At 58.0% G+C, this 20,590-nt stretch overlaps 9 protein-coding genes across 9 annotated transcripts; 4 read left to right on the plus strand and 5 right to left on the minus strand.

Moving 5' to 3' along the window:
* Nucleotides 1–191: 191 nt before the first annotated feature.
* SPBR_00620 (argininosuccinate lyase) lies at nucleotides 192–1,589 on the plus strand (the record flags this gene model as incomplete). Its single annotated transcript, XM_040758939.1, has 1 exon — nucleotides 192–1,589. One exon carries the CDS (start codon nucleotides 192–194, stop codon nucleotides 1,587–1,589), a length of 1,398 nt encoding a protein of 465 aa, XP_040618033.1.
* A 453-nt stretch (nucleotides 1,590–2,042) lies between these two features.
* Nucleotides 2,043–2,999, plus strand: SPBR_00869 (cytochrome c heme-lyase; the record flags this gene model as incomplete). Its single annotated transcript, XM_040759188.1, has 1 exon — nucleotides 2,043–2,999. One exon carries the CDS (start codon nucleotides 2,043–2,045, stop codon nucleotides 2,997–2,999), a length of 957 nt encoding a protein of 318 aa, XP_040618034.1.
* A 355-nt stretch (nucleotides 3,000–3,354) lies between these two features.
* SPBR_00614 (uncharacterized protein) lies at nucleotides 3,355–4,768 on the minus strand (the record flags this gene model as incomplete). The annotated part of the gene is made up of 2 exons (XM_040758933.1): nucleotides 3,355–4,614; nucleotides 4,682–4,768. The coding sequence occupies 2 exons, from the start codon at nucleotides 4,766–4,768 to the stop codon at nucleotides 3,355–3,357; spliced, it is 1,347 nt and encodes a 448-aa protein (XP_040618035.1).
* Nucleotides 4,769–5,719: 951 nt separating this feature from the next.
* SPBR_00679 (diphosphomevalonate decarboxylase) lies at nucleotides 5,720–6,988 on the minus strand (the record flags this gene model as incomplete). Its single annotated transcript, XM_040758998.1, has 2 exons — nucleotides 5,720–6,842; nucleotides 6,927–6,988. The coding sequence occupies 2 exons, from the start codon at nucleotides 6,986–6,988 to the stop codon at nucleotides 5,720–5,722; spliced, it is 1,185 nt and encodes a 394-aa protein (XP_040618036.1).
* A 512-nt stretch (nucleotides 6,989–7,500) lies between these two features.
* On the plus strand, nucleotides 7,501–8,424 carry SPBR_00898 (short-chain dehydrogenase/reductase; the record flags this gene model as incomplete). Its single annotated transcript, XM_040759217.1, has 2 exons — nucleotides 7,501–8,289; nucleotides 8,365–8,424. The coding sequence occupies 2 exons, from the start codon at nucleotides 7,501–7,503 to the stop codon at nucleotides 8,422–8,424; spliced, it is 849 nt and encodes a 282-aa protein (XP_040618037.1).
* A 338-nt stretch (nucleotides 8,425–8,762) lies between these two features.
* On the minus strand, nucleotides 8,763–10,136 carry SPBR_00632 (uncharacterized protein; the record flags this gene model as incomplete). Its single annotated transcript, XM_040758951.1, has 1 exon — nucleotides 8,763–10,136. The coding sequence occupies one exon, from the start codon at nucleotides 10,134–10,136 to the stop codon at nucleotides 8,763–8,765; it is 1,374 nt and encodes a 457-aa protein (XP_040618038.1).
* Nucleotides 10,137–10,510: 374 nt separating this feature from the next.
* On the minus strand, nucleotides 10,511–12,540 carry SPBR_00342 (uncharacterized protein; the record flags this gene model as incomplete). Its single annotated transcript, XM_040758661.1, has 3 exons — nucleotides 10,511–10,528; nucleotides 10,557–11,638; nucleotides 11,919–12,540. 3 exons carry the CDS (start codon nucleotides 12,538–12,540, stop codon nucleotides 10,511–10,513), a joined length of 1,722 nt encoding a protein of 573 aa, XP_040618039.1.
* A 1,551-nt stretch (nucleotides 12,541–14,091) lies between these two features.
* On the plus strand, nucleotides 14,092–14,739 carry SPBR_01017 (charged multivesicular body protein 5; the record flags this gene model as incomplete). The annotated part of the gene is made up of 1 exon (XM_040759336.1): nucleotides 14,092–14,739. One exon carries the CDS (start codon nucleotides 14,092–14,094, stop codon nucleotides 14,737–14,739), a length of 648 nt encoding a protein of 215 aa, XP_040618040.1.
* Nucleotides 14,740–14,998: 259 nt separating this feature from the next.
* Nucleotides 14,999–18,357, minus strand: SPBR_00112 (F-box and WD-40 domain protein 1/11; the record flags this gene model as incomplete). Its single annotated transcript, XM_040758432.1, has 2 exons — nucleotides 14,999–18,105; nucleotides 18,192–18,357. The coding sequence occupies 2 exons, from the start codon at nucleotides 18,355–18,357 to the stop codon at nucleotides 14,999–15,001; spliced, it is 3,273 nt and encodes a 1,090-aa protein (XP_040618041.1).
* Between the last annotated feature and the right edge of the window lie 2,233 nt (nucleotides 18,358–20,590).

Below are 20,590 nucleotides of genomic sequence, written 5' to 3' on the forward strand. Positions count from 1 at the left end.
ACACGTCCACTTCTTGTTTCGCTCACGATACCCAATCCCTAGTTGGCCAGTTTCAATTGCCAAGTTCTAGCTTCTACCTACGCCGACAGCATTCAATTCACCCTCTACGACCTCTCTACGACACCCTCCGTGCCAATTGGCCCTCATCGACCTGACCCTCCGACACCGCCACCACAACAACCACCTCCACCATGGCATCCCAACAGAAGCAGGCCAACATGCTCTGGGGCGGCCGCTTCACCGGCGGCCTCGACCCTCTGATGGTCGCCTACAACGAGAGCATCTACTTTGACCAGGTGCTGCACAAGCAGGACATCCTGGGCAGCATCGCCTTTGCGCGCGCCAACTTCCACGCCGGCATCCTCACCAAGGAGGAGTTTGACAAGATCGACGCGGGGCTACAGGCCGTCGAGGCCGAGTGGGTGGCCGGCACCTTCAAGATTGTCCCGGGCGTCGACGAGGACATCCACACGGCCAACGAGCGCCGGCTGGGCGAGCTGATTGGCAAGGACGTGGCCGGCAAGCTGCACACGGGCCGCTCGCGCAACGAGCAGATCGCCACGGACATGCGCATGTGGCTGCGCGACGAGCTGCGCAAGATTGAGGCGTTCCTGGTCTCGTTTTTGCAGGTGACGGCCCAGCGCGCCGCCACCGAGGTCGACCTCATCATGCCCGGCTACACGCACCTGCAGCGCGCCCAGCCCATCCGCTGGAGCCACTGGATGCTGTCGTACGGCCTGGCCTTTGCGGCGGACCTCGCGCGCCTGCGCGAGGTCATCCAGCGCGTCAACCGCTCGCCGCTCGGCTGCGGCGCGCTGGCGGGCAACCCCTTTGGCATCGACCGCGCCGCCATGGCCGCCGAGCTGGGCTTCGACGGCCTGCTGTGGAACTCCATGGGCGGCGTCGCCGACCGCGACTTTGTCGCCGAGACCCTGCAGTGGGGCGCCACCCTGATGCAGCACATCTCCCGCTGGGCCGAGGACCTGATTGTCTACTCGACGGCCGAGTTCGGCTTCGTGCGCCTCGCCGACGCCTACTCGACCGGCTCGTCGCTGATGCCCCAGAAGAAGAACCCGGACTCGCTCGAGCTGCTGCGCGGCAAGGCCGGCCGCGCCTTTGGCCACATGGCCGGCTTCATGATGACCCTCAAGGGCCTGCCCAGCACCTACAACAAGGACCTCCAGGAGTCCGTCGAGCCCATGCTCGACCACGTCAAGACCGTCGCCGACAGCATCCAGATCGCCGAGGGCGTCCTCGCCACCCTCACCACCCAGCCCGACAAGATGCGCGCCGCCCTCGACCCCTTTATGCTCGCCACCGACCTCGCCGACTACCTCGTCCGCAAGGGCGTGCCCTTCCGCGAGACCCACCACATCTCCGGCGCGTGCGTCGCCCTGTCCGAAAAGACCGGCACGCCCATGAACGAGCTGACCTTTGAGCAGCTGCAGAGCGTCGACGCGCGCTTCGAAAAGGACATTGCCGAGGTCTTCAACTACGACAAGAGCGTCGAGATGCGCTCGGCCCAGGGCGGCACGAGCAAGGCGAGCGTCCTGGAGCAGGTGGCCGTGCTGAAGAAGATGCTGGAGTAGAGGAAGGCGTGCGGATGGCGTCGTTATGAGTGACGATTTGGACAATGTTCAAGAAAAAATGGAAAAGGGCTGACTGGGATTAAAACGACGGGCAGAGTTACGGAAACTAAAAAGGCATGTACTTCGAAAATATGACATCCAGTTTTCAAAACGGCAAAAGTAATACTTACGTATTTGTATGCAACAGCTCGTGCTGTGTTGTATACCACCTCTTCTGAGAACCAATCACAACCGCTTATCAAATGATTTTCGTCTACTGCGCGGGACCGCTGGAAAAGAGACCGGATTTGCCCGCCACAAGCCCCTCAATGGCGCCAACAAACGCTACCCAGCGCTCTAAGCGACTAAAACCCTCTCAAAAAGTTGCGCTGACGACATTTGACCCCAATCAGCCGGACCAAAAAAATCCACATCGCGACGACGTCTTCGTACAATCACTCGCACACACCAACAATGTCTTCCAGCGGGAACCCTGGCTCTGCAGCCGGCGAAGGAGCCGTCTGCCCTGTCGACCACAAGACGAGAGACGCCTGGCTCGAGCAGGCGCGGGCGCAACAGGCACAGCAGGCCCAGGCCCAACAGACACAAATCTCACCACAGCCGACGACCAGTGTCCCTGCACAAATTGCCCAGCCCAAGTCCGGCTTCTTCGGCGGCTGGCCCAGCCTCTGGGCATCGCCCTCACCGTCGCCGTCTCCTTCGAGCGCCTCCTCTGCTCCGACGTCCCATGCCGCGCCATCACAGCACCAACGGCCCCTGCGCCACCCGACCATCCGCGGCCTGGGCACCGACCGCGAAGTCTCCTCGATCCCGCGCACGACCACCTCGGCCGACGAGGACAAGACGGCAGCGGCGGCCCGCAGCCGCCCCGTCAACCATGAAGTCGAGACCGGCGCCGACCCCGTCTCCGGCAACTGGGTCTACCCCTCCGAAAAGATGTTCTTTGAGGCCATGAAGCGCAAGGGCAACGACAGCGCCCGCGTCGCCGACATGCGCGTCGTCGTGCCCATCCACAACGCCGTCAACGAGCGCGCCTGGAAAGAGATTCTGGCGTGGGAGGCGCCCTACACGGGCACGGGCCCGGGCCAGTGCGGCGGTCCGCGGCTGCACTCGTTTGCGGGCCTCAGCACCAGCATGTCGCCCAAGGCGCGGCTCAACACGCTGCTGGGGTACACGGCGCCGTTTGACCGGCACGACTGGGTGGTGGACCGCTGCGGGACGCAGGTCGAGTATGTGATTGACTTTTATGCGGGTCGGCCGGGGGCGGCGGCAGCAGCAGCAACAGCAGCCACGGCCTCGTCGCCCAATGCAGGCCAGCCACAAGTCAGCTTCTACCTGGATGTGCGGCCGAAGCTGAACAGCTGGGAGGGCGTCAAGATGCGTGCCCTGCGCGGCCTGGGCCTGCAGTAAGAGAAGGGGTGGACTTGACACGAACACATTCAGACGCTAGGACGAGGGAATGGCCGGACGGCTCCTTTTTGCATTGGGTATTGGACTGTATAAAAATTAGAATTCGGTGATACCGGCGTTGCGCGTGCGGACAACAAAACGTTGTATACGCTGGACGCACGCCCCCAAATGTATATAGTACAGGGCAGAAACACAAATCTCATATCATGACAAAAGTACAAAGCGTAAAACAAGAACAAGAAGAGAAAATGTGAACAGACGACCGGTCCAACCGTCGTCATCCGTGCTTCTGGGCCTCAAGACAGGCCTCAATCCAAACCATTTGCAACATCCCGGTGGCGATCCACGGAAAGACCTAGTCGGCTTTGGCCGGTGGAGCGGCGGCCTGTCCGCGCTCCGCCGTTCTCTTCATATCGCCGCCACCGCCGGTCCGCACCCGAACGGGGCTGTTGGTCTCCAGCTGCCCGTCGTCCAGGTGCCATCCGGCGCTGCGCAGTGCCGCCAGCAAGCCCTCCTTGACCTCCGCCGACACATAACCGTGGGGGCCTTCGTTCTCGTAGTGGCTGCTGAGGCCGTTCTTCAGGGCCGCACTGAAATGGAAGGCGTGCGCCACGGCGTCGAACCAGGCAAGCAGCGGGCCAATGGTTTTGTGTGTGTGCTCCTTCATAGCGATGCGAATGAAAAACCGCGCCTGGTAGTGCCACACGCCCATGAAGTAGTCGGGCCGCTCAAACTTGTACGAATGGTAGCCCCAGGTTTTGCTCGTCATCACGTCGCCGTAGCTGCGCAGCTCGCAGGACCCCGTGTAGTCGCCGTCCTTGCTCGCCATCTCCCCGTTGACGTTGCGCAGGATGCTCTCGCGCTGGGCCACGTCCGAGGGCGTCAGCACGCGGCCCGAGTCCAGGTACTCCCGGAACACAATCGTCGCTCGCTGCCGGTTCAGCGTGAGCATCTTCACACAGCGCACGCCCTGGTAGTTCATGTACAGGTGCACCAAGACCAGCGTCACCATCCAGTACAGCACCATCGTGCGGTCCTGCACCATGTGCACCACGGCGTAGCCCGCGAGCATGCCCAGCAAGCTGATGACCGTCTCCTGCGACGCCTCCTTGGCGTTGAGCTCGGCTAGGTTGCCCCTCTTTGCGAAATGCGCCGACAGGCTCGCCTTGCTGGCGTTGGCGGCAATACCGCACAGCGCCCGCAGGATGCTGGTGACGACCATGACGCAGACTTTGGGCAGAAACGGCAGCACCGGCGTGAGCAGGTCGAGCAGCAGCGCGCTGTCGTTAAACAGGTCTGCCATGAAGCGGTACGTCTTGCACTCGGGCTCAATGGCCTGGCCCATCCGGTGCGCGAACAAGATCGTCGCCATGCGCGAGAAGGTGTCCTGGATGATCTTGAGCACGAGCGCCCCTGTGGGCGACTGCGACGCGTTGCCGACGCCCAGGCCCTCGAGCACGGCGCGGTTAGCAAGCAGCGACGCGATGGCCGACGAGAACGCCTGCAGCGAGTCGTACAACTGATACGACAGGTAGTCATCCGTCACGCTGTGCGGGAACCCGGCTGGCAGAAAGGCATAAAAGACAGCCTTGCCGAGCGGCACATGGGTTCGCTCCTGGGGGGCAAAGTCAGTAGGCATGTTGCCAGGAGAAGGACAAAAGACAAGGCCCCGGAGTACATACAGCTTTGAACCTCTCGGGGTCGTTGATGTCGGTGTATGTGCACAGCACGTTGCCGGCCGTGTCGATGTCGTAGGCCGTCGAGCTCATCTTGGCGGCGGCGTCGGTCCGTAGCGGCGGCACGTAGAAGGGACCAGTGGCAAACGCAACATAGGAAACAAATGGACGCAAATGGACGCAAAAGGACGCCAAAGAACGCAAAAGGACGCAAAAGGGCGCAAATGAAAATAGGGAGATGAAAAAGGGATATCGCTGGGATGAAAAGGGACCTGGATAAGTGTTGATGGGGTATTTTGATGATTGAGCACCAGCCCGGCCCCTGATGGAAGGCTTAGTGAATGAAAAGGGGTGTGGGAGGGCGACGAGCTATGGCTGGTGAGGATGCATGCAGCGTGGATGTAGAGAAGAGGAATGCAAATTGGCAGATGCTACAAAAACGAACGAGGCAAGAAAAGGCCAGCGCGGCATTCGCACCTTGCGCTCTCGGAAGCTGAATAAGGAAAGTGCGATGCAAAATACGGACGTCGGTCGTGACTGCCTTCCCCAATCGAAACTACGCGTCGACATGCATGGATTCTGGAAAACTGGGGGAACGTGTCCACGTGACGCGGGGAATGCCATCAGCACTTAAACCGCCCTGTATTCATCGCGAAACATGCGCCGTAGTAACAATTACAGCACACTACGAAGTAACGACTGTTCGCGACCATCTCGTCATTACGCAAACAGGACCCATTTTTATTACTTTAAGAGCTGACGCAGTTGGGAATGTAGTTAGGTGCCTGAACGCTTCAGTACGCTGGCGTCTGTACTAGATACTGGGCACGTTATTGTGGACAAATACGGGTGAACGGACTTGATTGGGATATTACAGTTGTACCTTGACCGGGAAGCCTCGTCAAGACGCCTTCAAGTAAGACGCATGGAGGGCATCGTGACATTTTATTTTTATCTGGATAAACCACAAATACATTAAAAACGCTAGTTTAATGAGTCCACAAGCATGTCGTATTTCCATCCTCCCAAGTCAAAAGGCCCGTCTTACCGCTTCACAGGCTCACCGTCCTCGCCGACCAGGTGCTCCTCTGACTTGATGGGGCCCTCGCCCACGCCCGTCGAGATGACCCGGCTGACACCCGACTTGAGCGTCGATGCGACCGTGGCGTCGACCTCGACGGCAGCGGCCGTGCTCGGCGCGGCACCGCCCTTCCAGCCGTCGACACCGGCACCCAGGACGCTGGAAAAGGTGCCCAGCACGACATCGGCGTCCTGCTCGAGGTAGTAGACAACCGCGTTCGGGCCGGCGTCAAAGGTGTACGCGGCGACGGTGCGGCCGGCCTTGGCGTTGATGGCCTCGACGGCGCGCACGGCGGCGCGCGAGACGTCGTTCATGTAGTAGATGGGCGGGTAGGTGTCGGCGCAGGTGGCGTGGAAGGAGTTGGAGTCGCGCATGGTGACCTCGGCGAAGCTGGCAAAGTCATGCGCCGCAATGGCCTTTTCCATCTTGGCCATGTTGTCGGGCACGACGGTGCGGATGCGTTCTTGAAACAGGCCCGACGTGGCTACCGTCTGCTGCATGCCCGACGTCGACGACACGCCCTTCTTGCTGGCCGAGACGACGAGCACGACGGCGCGCATCTGGGGCCAGGCGGACGCGGGCGCCACCTGCTCGGCCAGCGAGTCGCTGCCGTCGGCCTTGTCGCCCATGCGCCAGGCGACGTAGCCGCCAAAGACACTGCGGCACGCCGAGCCGGAGCCCTGCCGGGCAATCAAGCTCAGCTGCGACGGCGAGTCGGGCAGCTCGTAGAGGTCGGCAATGGCACGCACGAGAGCAGCGAACCCCGCGGCCGACGACGCCAGGCCGGCGGCCGTGGGGAAGTTGTTCTCCGTCACAATGCGCAGGGGCAGGCTGGCGAGCTTGGGCAGAGACGGGTCGGCAGCCTCGAGGGCGGCGCGGCGCTCGCGCAGGGCACGGAAGCAAGCCTGGGTGCGCGCACCCGAGACATCAGAGGGCTCGCCGTTGAGGAGCAGGGTGTCGTTCTGGCCTGCATAGGCGGCCGAGCATGTGGCCGTGGTTAAGGTGCGGAGGTCGGACTGTGCGAGGGTGACGGAGAGCGACGAGTTGGTGGGGAGGTTGAGCTTGGGGTCACGCTTGCCCCAGTACCTAAACAGGAGCCACGGTGGTCAGCAGATGAGCGAGAAGACGAGGGCTTCGCCGTCGAAGGGAGCGGTGAGGCTGCATGCATACTTGACGACGGCAATGTTCACCGGTGCGGTGGTGGTCGCACGGTACACCTTTGTGTCGGCCATCGTAGTGGAGGGTGTAGGCCGGAAGGGGGGGGAGGAACGAATTGGGCTTGAAGGTGTCTTGTCGAGGACGTGTGCTGGTTCACAAAAAAATACGGCCGTCGACAAAAGTGTGAATGGACTCGAAAAGGGGCATGTGTTTTTCAGGCCTAAAGTTTAAGCTCCCAGAGCTTCAGTATTTTTGCAGGGCGCGACAGCAGCAGTCGGCTGGTCCTTCCTCGTCTTGGATTAGCGCGGGGTCAATGGCAGGACCAACTGGCTCTGAGGGTCTAGCCCCTTTTTGGCGCAGTGTGTCAACGCAACACACACTGGAGCTGGCGCTGGTCGTTTTCAGCGAGGCTGTGAAATACGGGGTAAAACGACCTCCCTCCTTCCCTCCGTTTGTGTTGGAGAATGTCAACAGCACGGACAGAGCGATGGGCATCGTAGAGTAACCGTAAACAAACCGCCTTCCATAAACGAAGCACATTGCCTCTCCGACGCACGTCGTTTCGCACACTGATATCGACCTCAACATGGCGGCCCAGAAGTCGGTCCTCATCACGGGCTGCAGCCTCGGCGGCATTGGCGATGCGCTGGCGCGCGAGTTCCACAAGCGCGGCCTGCAGGTGTTTGCGACGGCGCGCAACACGGCCAAGATGAGCGAGCTCAAGGCGCTCGGCATCACGACGCTCGAGATGGACGTCACGTCGCCAGAGTCCATCAAGGCGGCGGTCGCGCACGTCGCGACCGCGTCCGGCGGCAGGCTCGACATCCTCGTCAACAACGCGGGCCTCAACCACGTCATGCCCTTTGCCGACTGCGACTTGGCCGACGTCAAGCGCGTCCTCGACACAAACATCTTTGGCGTGTTTGCAGTGACCCATGCGCTGCTGCCCCATCTCAGGGCCGCCGGCGGCGTCGTGGCCAACATCAGCTCCGTCAACACGGTGCTCCACCCGCCGTACCAGACGGCGTACAACGCGTCCAAGGCCGCCATCAACACTCTGGGCGACACGCTGCGCGTTGAGCTGGCGCCGCTGGGCGTCCGTGTGGTAACAATCGTGACCGGCTCCGTGGCCTCGCACCTGTTTGACAACGCCGACGAGCGCTGCCACCTGCCCGAGGGAAGTGTGTACGCGCCGCTCAAGGAGCGCATCGAGAAGAAGGACTTTCTAGACGGCATTCACTGGACGCCCACCAATGACTATGCGCGTCAGGTGGCCTCGGATCTGCTGCGCACGTCGCCCCAACCGGTGCTCTGGCGTGCAACCTTTGCGACGATGGCTTGGATCCTCAACACCTTTGGCTGGACCGGGATGCTGGTGAGTTTGCGCTGCCGGATGCTCATCACATGTCAGTGACCGTCCACGATTTAACCTGCTTTTCTGTTTGCCTAGGACTCTCCCATGTCCAAACGAGTTGGCCTGGACAAGTTGAAACCACCAGTCGTCCAGTAAAAAGCAAGTATCCGATTCTCGTTTTATGAAGAACGTGTCCTGTTGGTAAATCGGCAAAGCCAATACAGGAACCATTTTGGAACCGCGAATGTTGATATATATTTGACACATATTGAGCAGTGTGCAAGTGTTTAAGATAGGTACAACCGACTCCAATATTTTTGTCCTCGTAACAAAAACAAACAGGGGTGGCTTCGTCACTGATAATTCGAGCCGTGGACTGCTTTGCCAATCTCCCAGGTTATTTCAAAGGCCATCAACCTCAAGCAGAAAATTTGTACCTTCACAACATTTCTCATGTCGTGCCGTGCCCCGAGTGTAAGGCTTTTAACGGAATCCTAGCTATGAGCAATTTGAGGAAGATTCACGCCATCAACGTCGTCCAGTCCCACATCCACACCAGCCTCGGTCAGCATCCGTACAATCGAATCTTGGCCTCGGGATTTGGCTAGTAGAAGCAGTCCCTCACCGTACAATGTGACATCGGCACCAGCATCGAGCAGCATCCGCACCACAGATTCCCGGCCTTGGGAGACGGCTGCTCCAAGCGATCGCATTTGTTGACCATCGCTAGCATTCGGATCGGCACCAGCATCGAGCAGAATGCGGACCACAGATTCCCGGCCGCGTAAAGCGGCTAATTCAAGCAGAGTTAAGCCTGGCATGTCGCTCACTTTCGGATCAACACCTGCATCGAGCAGAACCCGTAAAACAGATTCACTGTCATTGAGGACTGCTGCTGTAAGATGGTTTAATCCTAGAGATTCTTTTGCATTCGGGTCAGCTCCAGCATCGAGCAAAATCTGCATAGCAGAAACCCGGCCATCGCAGGCGGCGACTTCAAGCGGACTTCTGTTCAAGTCGCCGGCTGCATTCGGATCCGCTCCGGCATCGAGCAGCATTCGTACAATTGAATCCCGGTCCTCGACGATGGCACAGTCAAGCGGGCTTTTATCCGACTCGTCGGTCATATTTGGATGGGCGCCAGCATCGAGCAGCATCTGTATAACAGAATCTCGACTGTTGCGTATGGCTGTGTCAAGGGGACTTGAACCCAAGCTGTCGACTAAATTTGGATCGGCACCAGCATCGAGCAGCATCTTTATAATAGAATCGAGGTCATGGCGGATGGCTGTCGTAAGCGACGTTCCACCAAACCCGTCGAGCATATTCGTGTCTAAGCCAGCATCGAGCAGCATCTGTATAACAGAATTCCGACCTTCGAGGATGGCCAAGTGAAATGGACTTACACCGACCTCATCGGTTGTATTCGCAATGGCCACGTCTGTACCGGCATCGAGCAGCATCTGCACAAGTTTTTCTTCCCCCGTGAGGATGGACCATCGAAAGAGTGACCGGCGAGTTGTATCATGTATCATGATATCTGCTCCAGCCTCAAGCAACCATCGTACGGTGGCTTCCTCGCTTCTGGTAGTGGCCACGTCCACCGGAGTTTGGCCCGAGTTACCCACAGTATTGACATTCGCTCCGAATTGAAGAAGAAGCCGGGCGGTAATGTTGCAGCCATGCTTGATGGCATAGTAAAAGGGCGTCAGGTTGTGGTCGTCCATCGAATCGACCTCTGCACCAGCATCTATTAGCAATCGGGCGACATTTGCGTATCTTGTCCCTGCTGCAGCCACCATTGTATCCCTTGCGAAGCCATCGACCTGACCGTGTAATGTCTCAAAGCTGAGCTGGTCACATGCCATATTGGAAGTCCAGGAGAGTGCCGACCGACCTACACTATCCTTTGCATTCAAATCGGCGCTGGGGTGTCGCAACAGACGCTTGACAATCTGTTCGAGACCACAATATGACGCAACCATCAACCTTGTAAAGCCGAGGGGATACTTCGTCTCAAAATTGAAAAAGTATACCATGAACCACGCTGCGGGATACTTCGGAGCGTGTCCACGCATAGATACAAGAGCCAACGCAGCATCGCTCGCTTTGGTCTCCGATGCGAGAAAGTGGTTAACCCAATAATAAGCAGAATACAAAAGGAATGTGTTTGTGGTGGACTTTGCGGACGATAACATATCCTCAGCATCATGAAGATGTAAACTCCGCATGCAAGCGTTGGCTATAATTTGTTGCGATTCTTGTCCATGGAGAGAATATTTCCACACCAAGCGAGGTCCGTGTGTTGACGAGGTCTCCTCGCTGTCGATGTCTTTGTCCCACACGAGGAATTCCTTCACCGTTTGGTGCAGAAGATACACTTTAGAGTCAATGACGGTCACAAGTAATCCGCAGAGCTCTCGGATGCGTTCACGGAACCGTGCTTCCGGTATCATCACCACCTCATCATAGTTGCGGTGGTGTGGTAGCAAAGCCAGCGCAAAATTCAGCTCCTCGACTGTTAAGGGCCGCAATGCTGCAACAAGAAAATGCAGAAGCCGTTTGGCCTTCTCCTTGTCGGGGCTGCTTGAGAGCATTCGCTCATATGCCGCGTCAACCGAAGGTGGTAGACTCGATGCAATGGTGGCCAGATCCATCTCTTCGTCGAACTGGGCTTTGATGACGTCCAGTGTGAGATGAACCCAGAGATAGGTCCTGTTGTCGAATTTTTGTAGCCCGGCCAGCAACGTCTCCATTTCGGTAGCGTCGAGCTGAAAATAAGACTGCAGCTGGTCGACCTCAGCCTGGATGACAAGATCAATCTCCTGTTTGATTTTCTCGACCTCCTCGTCCGTCTCACCCCTCAAATGAATAAGGGAGAGCCCATTCGATTCCAGAGGATGAAGGCCTTTGCGAATTGAGCTGTAGGGCCGACTGGTGATGAGCATCTTGATGCTGAATCGAGGATCGTGACCGAGTACTTCGTAGTAGTTGCACAGTATCCTCATGAGCTCGGCCTGCTCACCGCTATCGCATTCGTCCAGGGCGTCGATGACACAGACAACGCTCAGATGTTCTTCGCTGGGGAGTCTTTGCGACAGTGTTTGCATGAAGATGTCCCAAGTATCGGCCAAGGAGTTGGTCTCGTAACCACCGCCGCCCCCAAATCGGTTGACGATTTTGTCAGAAAGGAGCTCTTGTCTCTGCTCAAAGACCTGATGGAGCATGCATCGCAACGCACTTTTAGCCGATCGCTTGCCGTCATCCTCGTCTTTGAAGAAGAAATAGCAGATCAAGCTGGATGCGAGTTCTCGAGGCAATATGGTGTCCACGAGATGTCGCGCCAGGACAGACTTGCCAGCGCCGGGATCTGCAGACGCCCAAAGAATGTTTGACTCGCTGCTGTCACACCACTGCCTGAACAGCCTGTGCCCAACAAACCACTTGCACGTGCCGGGGACAGGAATCGGACTCCGGTTTTTGTCGTCCTTGTATGGTGTCGTCTGTAGAGAGTTCTTGATGGACTGTCGTTTTGTTCCATCTTCGTCTAAGCCAGAAACTACGTCACCAATACTGTTAGGCAACCAAATCATGTGTTAAAAAGGCAAAAGGGATTTCATTTTGTTCCGTACCAATACTCATTGTCTTACCGATCTCCTGGTGCCCAATCCCCGAGATTTCTTGGTGGTTCCGACCATAGATATTGTTCTGGTAACTTGTTCCTCCACCAGCAATAAGCGGTTTTGGTGATGCGAGGCCCGCGTCCGCCGTGACGGGCTTTGTCGTTGACATCTCCGTCATCTTCCTCTGCAACTGTGCTACCTGGCTCTCGGTGGCCACGCCAAATGTCTGGTACTGGTCCACGATGGCCAAGTCCGCCAGGATTTCCTTCATGAGGGTTTCGACTTTGTTTCCCTCTGCTAGCTCGAGAAGGACACTGCGGCAGTTATGGCCAAGGTCCGCCCACGTCTGTCTCTGCCAGGACTCGCTCCCCAAACCATGCTGCAAATTGACAAAAATGTCGTGAAGCACCCTGATCTTCTGTTCGCACCGGCGTGCGATTGGCCGAATGGCGTTTGCCAGCAAAGCATCGGCACTGGGACCAGAGCGGTGGGTTTGTATCTTCCAAAGGGCCAGTTGAATAAGCTGCAGGCTCTTGTTGACCCTGTCAAACGCTTCGGGACGGCCCTTGATGGTGTGGATTGTCGTGTACGTCTCATAAATGGCCCGTGCCAGTGCTCTGCTAGACGCAACGGCACTCAGAGGATCCATCACTTTGCCTGGGGCAGATGGCGATCTCTAGTCGTGGTAAATGTGTCGCTGTGGATGGTAGTTTGGTCAAAGCATGTGGGAAACGCCCGCCGTATGCAGAAGTGGCAGTAAACAAGTCATAATTTGAAATCCAAAACACAGTTGTTTTGCCCATGAAAACGAAGGAAAGGGGAATTGGTCTCCTTAAAATGCTCGTCTCCTTACTGGGAAAAGCTGTTTTTGAATTGAAAAACAGCCAGCTGCAGACCAGAAAACAACTTTCCATACGAAGCAGCATGACGCCAATCAACGCTTCCGCATTACCGCCAACGAGCACTGGATATAGTATGCTAGGCTACCATGCAGGAAATACGTGTCAGACTGCCACAAGACAACCATTCCAAAGTTGCACCTTTCCCCTACGCGGCCCGCTCCTTTCGCCCTCTGCTCCCCCATGGTCCATGCAGATCAGACCATGCAGATAAAAGGGATGTGTTTGATGACGGAGTACATCATATATAGCGCGACCACAAAACAGAATTTAGGCTCAGAATATGCGTACCTGATGTAAAAATAAAGGTCACGTGCCGATGACAACAAATGCCTTGAGAAACTCCAAAAGCTTTTTGCTGTTCGTGAGGCGCTTGGTCGGTATTTTGTTTGTCGCTCATGTCTTTTCAAACATAGTAGACATCAACGTGCACCGTCCCACATATATATGCTGCTACGTTCTCGTCAGCATTACATGCAAACACTCTTATATTATGCTCTCGTTCGCTCTCGTTCGTATGGTTTCATTTATATCCTCCGAAATACAGCAGGCTCCAGCAGCCTAGACAAACATACTGTCGCTGAGTGTGAGCTGATTTCCTGGTGTGGATTTGGTTATGACTCCGTGATTAATAATTATGGTTGATCTGAGAGCTATGACGGTATACTTGAAAGCACAATTAAAGATGACTTATTTGAACTACCTGGAAAGCCTAGTACGGCGTATATTGTTTTATCTTGAACGTCTTAGCAGTTTGTAATTTGAAGACTCAAGCACCAGACACTGGAAATGTCCAAATTGCAGCAAAGTCACGAGACAACCTAATTGTAGCCAGGAATGGTCAGCACACTAATTTACGCCGAAATGGTGGCTGCCTGTCCACTGACGTCGTCTGCTGCGCTAAAACTCCAGCCTCGTTGTCTTGGGCAAGAACATATGGTTGGTTGGTGGCGTCTGTTCTTTCCTTCGTAACTCACATGTGTGACTTCCTAATTCTCAGTTGTCTTCATTCAACTATCACGATCCGACAAAAAGAATCCGACGAAAGCCTCGACTCACATAGCACGAAACCACTTACACGAAACCACTTACACGGCCATTTCGACCGCCGCCCCATTATTGTCAGTCGACTCATCCCGTTTCAATAAGCCCGCAACCCCGCGCCGAACACGTTGCAATCGGCGCCACCCGACTCTATCGCCCCCAACACGAGCAATTGCTCCTGGTTGCTTTCCATATCGCGCCCTTCTCCCAGAAACGTCGTGCATCCAGCGCGACATCTTTCTGTTGCTCTGCCCGCTATGAACCGCCTGTTCGGCACCCGGTCCAAGGACACCAAGGCCGACGCCATCGCCGCCCTCAATAAAGTCAGCGCCAGTACCAACGAGAGTCTCGAGTCCGCAGAAACCAAAATTGCCGCTCACAATGCAGAGCTGGCGGTCATCTACTCCAAGATGAACAAGTTGCCCCCCGGACGTGCCAAACAAAATCTCCGGAGGGACGCCATCAAAGTCCTCACGAGACGCAAGCAGCAAGAGGCTCTGCGCGAAAGACACAGCAATAACGCATGGATGATGGACAACGCGCGCGGCATGACGGACAGCTCGGAAAGTACGATTGCGGTGGTGGGTGCACTGAATACGGCGAACAAGAACCTGCGGAAGCAGCTGGGCAAAGTCGACCTGGACAAGATTGAGCGGATACGTGACGAGCTCGACGAGCTGCAGTACTTAAACAACGACATCCAGGAAGCACTCAGTTGGGACGTTCCCGAGGACGTGGACGAGGAGGAACTGGATGCCGAGCTCGAGGCGTTGGGCCAGGACGTGGAGCTGGAGGCCGAGATGGGCGCGGCGACCGGTGTGCCCAGCTTCATGCAAGACGAGGTGCCCGAGTTCATCGACGAGGCGCCCGAGACCGAAAGCAAGGTCCAAGAGGTGGCTCGGTAAAGAGACGGGTTGGGGGAAGGATGGACGACAAGGTCGTCGATGCGCGCGTCCTGTTTCTATGTGCTTCGCCACATGTAGTTTTTTTTTCTTTTCCTTTTCCTTTACCTTTCTCGTTCATGTTACTAGCAACACGATTTTAAATTGTTCAACGCGTGTAATGGCGGAAAGCTCTCAAATGAAGCCTGATGCAATCAAATCCAAACGCCCAGTTCATGCCGACCATATTTCGCACCGCCGTCTCTCCAGCTCCCGCCGCATCCTACTCAATCGTCCCAAAAAACCGCGCCGCCTCCTCGAGCTCCGGGTCACCGTTGCAAAAGTCCCACCCAACAATGATGGCCGTCTGGCTGCAGCAAATGATGCGGCGGGCATCGAATTGCAGCTTGAAGACGCGCGCCGGGTTCGCCATGTCGTCGGCGGCCGCAGCGGCTGCACCCGCGTGCATATGCGGATGGTGCGGCGGCGGTCCTGCAGCAGCGGCAGCGGCGGCAGCGGCGGCGGCGGCGGCGGCAGCAGCAGCTTGAGCGTGGGGATGGGGAGCGGTGTTGGTCCCCACGATCGCCGGCGGCGGCAAAACGACCTGCTGTTGGTGGTTCTCGAGCGCGGCCAGCGAGACGGTGTGGGGCGCAATGGCCGTGGCGGGCGGTGCGCTGGGCCCGGCCGTACTGGCTCCGGCGCCCACGCCTACCACAGTCGACCATGACGGCGCGGCGCCAGCTGGCGTAGCGGCCGTCTGGCCCGCCTGGGCCGTCTCAGCTTGTGCGCTGTCTTCGGCCGACGTGCCGGTCGTAGCTTGTGTTGTTGTCGCTGCAAGGCCGGCTGGTGCTGGACGTGGGCCGGTGGCGGCCTGCACCATCTGGGCCCGAACCAGGGCCGAGCTGACGGCCTGGCGCAGCTGTGAGCGGACAAAGGGGCTCGGGTGGCGGTCAATGGCGGCCTGCAGCGTGGGCTGCATCTCGAGCAGGTCCGGGTACGTGGACAGTGCCTGCTGGAGAGCATGGACGCCCTGCGCAATCAGGTCGTCGATCAGCCGTGCCAGCTGCGTCTGCACCGGTGTATGCGCTGTTGCAGTGGCCGCTGCCGACGAGGAGGCAGCGCCCGCGTCCGGCAGGTCAACGTGCATCGCGTGCGACGAGGACGGTTGCGGGGTGGCGGATGCTGTGCCGGGCAGAGGCTGATGCTGCTGTGCAGGCGTGGAACTTTGTCCCGGGGCGACTGTCGCTGTAGCATGGCTTCCGCTCGCCGCGCTCTGTTGGCCGATCTGCAGCTGCTGCTGCTGCAGTGCTCCAAGCGCCGCCTGTGTCAGCGGCTGGCTTCCGGGTTCGCCGGCCACGGCAGCAGCAGCAGCTGCTGCAGCCTGGCGCCGGGCCATGCGCAGCGCATTTGTCGCGCTGGATGTGGCTGCCGACGCGGCGGCTGCGGCTTCTTCTTGCTTCAGGTGGTGTTGCGGCTTCCACATGCCGTGCTTGTTGCGACGCCAGATGATAATCGTCGTGTCGTAGGAGCCCGACACGATGCGGCCGTACTGGCCACCACCGCCACCGGGGGGCAGCTTGGCACCCGTGAAGCGAATGTTCTCGGGCCGCAGCATGCCGTTGTCATCGTCGTCGTCATTGGCCGGTCGGTTGCCGCTGCGGTGGCGGCGTCGAACGTTTGTCGGGTTCACCGGGAGCGTGCCGTTCTGCACCGCCTCGAGGTACCGCTGGTCCATCAGCGCGGCGGCCTTTTCGTCCTCTTCGGCGCTGTAGGGCAGGTCACCGAACCCGGCCTGGACGGTGCGCACCAGGTTCGAGTGCGAGCGCAGGCTGCCGACCTCGAGGCTCGTGCGGCGGTCAAACACCTTGACCTCGTTGTCACTGCTGCCGGATACGATGCGGCGGCCGTCGTACTGCACGCAGGCAATGCCCTTGCTGTGGCCCACCAAGGTACGGACGCATTGCTGGTTGGGCCAGTCCCAGATCTTGACGTTGCGGTCGCCCGAGGCGGAAATAATCTCGCGGCCGTGGATCTGGACGGCGTTGACTGCGGCGCTGTGGCCCTCGAGGCTGCCAATCATGGTGTAGGGCGGCTTGAGCGGCAGGCGGCTGATCTCGTCGTCGTAGCCGTAGCGCTTGAGATGGATGGGCACGGGGTCGACGGCAGACGACGACGGCTTGCCGTCGCCAACCGCATAGCCCAGATCGCCTGGTTTGAGCGGGCGCCGGTTGAACACCTTGATGGTCTTGTCCTTGGAGCACGTCACCAAGATGTTCTTGTCGAACTTGACATTGAGGACAGGCTCGCGGTGGGCGCGGTGCAGGCGCTGGAGGATCTCGCCCGTGGAGAAGCGCCACAGGATGACGTTGGAGTCGCTGCTGCCGGACACAATCAGGTCCTCCTCCGGGTCCGAGTCGAACTGCAGACAGAGCACGGAGCCGCGGTGGCCGACGAGGGGCATCCGCGCGAGGCGGCGGGTCTGCAGGTTCCAGATGCGGATGGTGCGGTCGCGGCTGCCGCTGACCAGATAGTCCTGGTTGAACTGGATGGTGTAGATGCACTCGCCGTGGGCCTCGTTGGGGTGGTCGGGGTGCGGGAACTGGAAGTTGGTGTACTTGCCGAGCTCCCAGTTGGCCTCGAGCCGCCGCCGCAGCGTGTAGAGGTGCTTCCAGTTCATGCGGTACTTGCCACTGGCCGAGTCCAGCACCCAGAGGCTCTGCTTCGGTAGGCCCTCTGGCGAAGCTTCGCGCACGGGCGCGACGCTCTCTGCGGACGGGCGTGGTGGTGGCGACGATGCACGCTGCTTGCCCTTTTTGCTTGCCGAAGCTGCCGCCGCCACCGACGACGACGACGAGGCGGCCGTCGACATAGACGAAAAGGACGTGCCCGCTGCCGGGTCAGGCACGTTGTCTCCTCGCTTGTCGTTGCCAAACAAGCTCGAGGCCGGCTGGTCCTCGGGCAAGGAGTCGACGGCCGTCATGTCCGACTTCCAAATACGGTCCGCGTCCAGCATCACATGGTCCCGGTCGCCGTCGGCGGCGCGTCGTGACGAAGTAATGGCGCGTCTCTTAGACGTGTGGCCCCTGCTCGTCTCGTCGTACGGCGCCGGCCGGTCGCGGTTGACGGTCTCTTCCCATTTCTGCAGCTCGGATGTGATGGCCTTCCAGCCTTCCAGGTAGTACAGGCGCTCCCAGAGCTTCCGGTCCGAGGCCAGGCCGTACCAGGCACGGCACGACCGCGCAACCGCAATCAGAGAGAGCGGGTCGAGGTAGCCGAGGATGTTGAGGCAGATTTCGGCGGGCAGGTAGCGGATAAAGTCAATGTACAGGCGCGGGCTCAGCTGCTGAACGATCTGGGCGATGGCGCTGGTCGGCAAGCTGTCGAGGAGGGCTTCGGTGAGTTCTCAGCGGGTTAGCCAGCGGAGGTCCAAATCAACGACTCGACTCATACAAGCAAACACGAAAGGCAGAACGTACGAATCTTGGACGCAACCGAGAGGGACGAAATGTGGCGTGCCAGAGCTGGTGGCAGGCCTTCAGCATCTCCAACAGATGACTTGCTCGCAACAGCCAGCGACCCGGACGTCGATAGTGGGTCTTCGGAGTAGCCCTCATCAGGCTGCTGCGTCTGGAAAGGGTCCATGGTGGACTGTGAGCCGACGGTGATGGCCCGTCACGCTTCGTCAATGACGCGATGGTGAGGGGGGAAGGGGGGGGGTCGTGTGTAGAGGCCCGTTCGATCGCACGTTTGTTCCGCGTCGTAATGTTGATGAACGGCGAATCGCCAGACACCCGTCGTTGATCGCGTCACGTTGATCGTTTGAACATAGATCGCTGGTCAAAGGGCCGGCGTGGTTGTATGTCGGATGGAGTAGGGGTCGGCAGTGGCGGAAACGGAGGTAACGGCAGGCTGGCAGGCTGGGCTGCCTCGCCTGCTGTCGTGATAGGCTGGAGATCGGCGCCTGGTGAGGGCGCGGAGAAAAGCGGGGCGATTTGGTGGGTGAGGTCAGGCTGACCAATCACAGGCAGGAAATGTTGCTGTGCGACTCTCTCAATAATTTAGCGACCAAAACAACACAACAACAATATGTGAGTGTCCAGCAAAATAAACATATAAACATACGGGGCACGAAGCACGAAGCATAAAACACAACGTGTCATACAAGGACAGCTTTTGCATAGGCAACCAGAGCACACGCCGTACCAGGCCGTGCTAGGATACATGCGTACGTTGTCTATGCACTGACTCCAGCCTCACGCTGGCTGACCTTTGTATCTTACTTGCGCCTTTTCTTGACGGGGATTATTATGTGCTTCCCTTTGACATATGTACGAGTTGTCATATGAGTAGAAAGTGAAAACAATCATGACAAGCACATCATCTCGACGGATTGACTGGCCCACGGCCCCCCGTCACTGGCGGCCGTGCAGTGGGCCAGGCCACACCTGCCGTTTCTCGGCGGCTAGCCTTACGGCGCATTGGCGAGGAAGCTGCGGTGGGTCAAGCGTCACGCCCAGTAAGTCGACAGTCGTCGTCAGGTCGTCAGATGGTGGGTTGTTTGAATAGTTTGGATACAAGGAAACGAGCCAAACAAATATCTCGGTGTTTGTTGCGGCGGCAAGAGGGACTGCGTCATGGGTTCGGTGTCGTTGAGGAGGCCGTCTGTTCCATGATGCCTGCAACTAAGTAGAACCATCACACAGTAGAGGCGTCTCCACTCTATCCTGGGGAGTTTATAGAGGCATGCTAGTGCAGAACGCCATATTGGCGTTGAATTTGTATGAAATAGGACTGGTCGTTTGTACAGGTTGCATGGGCACAGCTAAATTAAACATCGGCTTCGTCAACGACATAAACGCAAACTCTTTCTTCCCTATGTGAATGTGAATCAGAGACAACTCCGAGTCTTCCACGTGATCAAATAACTGAGCTGGGACGGATGAAACCATTTTTCATGTTTTCTTCAGCTGCTCCCTGCTTCCATTTGATTTGCAACCCCCAACGGCGGGCCACATTTGTTTTGCATGAACGCATGGTTTCAACAGCCAACAAAAGAGTTTCTGCTCTCCTGCCCGTCCGCCCGTCGCCCCGGCTGGTTTGACAGCTTCTGGAAGGTCTATAGTGCACCCGTCCGCCCGCAGTTCCGAGAAAAGGGCCGTTAGGGAATGTTGGGCAAAATTCCACCGGACGTTAGAGCCAAGAATGCGATTGCAGTGTCGTCATAATGCCTTGCTCTTGGATGTCGTTGTTCTGAATCGCCACTGCTGAGACAGCGGCATCGTATGGGTCAAAGCTGTCTCGGACGCCGAATCGCAGTACCGCTTCTGGTTCCCGGAACATCAAACAAGGTGGCCTGGGCGTTGAGGCACATTCACAACCCGCACCTCGCGGGTCGGATGGGGTACGCACTTTTGCTACTCGTTGCACCGTATGCTGGCACATACTTTTCTACATGGGTGCAGGCACGACACATCTTACACTTTTTATATATCGGCAGCGGGCACACCTGCGTTCTTGTGTTCGTCATATGCCGCATGTTCTCCTGCTACTTCTCTCTCGCGACTGTCGTGCCCGACCATACTTTGCAGTTCGTACTCTGCGTGCACGACGCGCAACACATCTCCCCCTTTCTGCCAACCCCTGCCCTGATGATGTTCCTGGTGATGTCTTTTCGACTCAGCTGTTGCCGTTTCCAGCGGCCGCAATTACCCACGCCTTGTCGCCGCGCCCAAACAAATCCATCACACGTCCAGAGCATGCACTGGCGTTTTATTACCGCCCCCTATTCCATACACATCCACTCCCAATTCTCACCCCATTCATACCCTTTCCTGTCCCATTGTGCTGCCACCCCTTATCGCTCCCCCACTCTGAA

This window comes from Sporothrix brasiliensis, assembly GCF_000820605.1.
Source record: "Sporothrix brasiliensis 5110 chromosome Unknown Cont19, whole genome shotgun sequence".
Classification (NCBI taxonomy): domain Eukaryota; kingdom Fungi; phylum Ascomycota; class Sordariomycetes; order Ophiostomatales; family Ophiostomataceae; genus Sporothrix; species Sporothrix brasiliensis.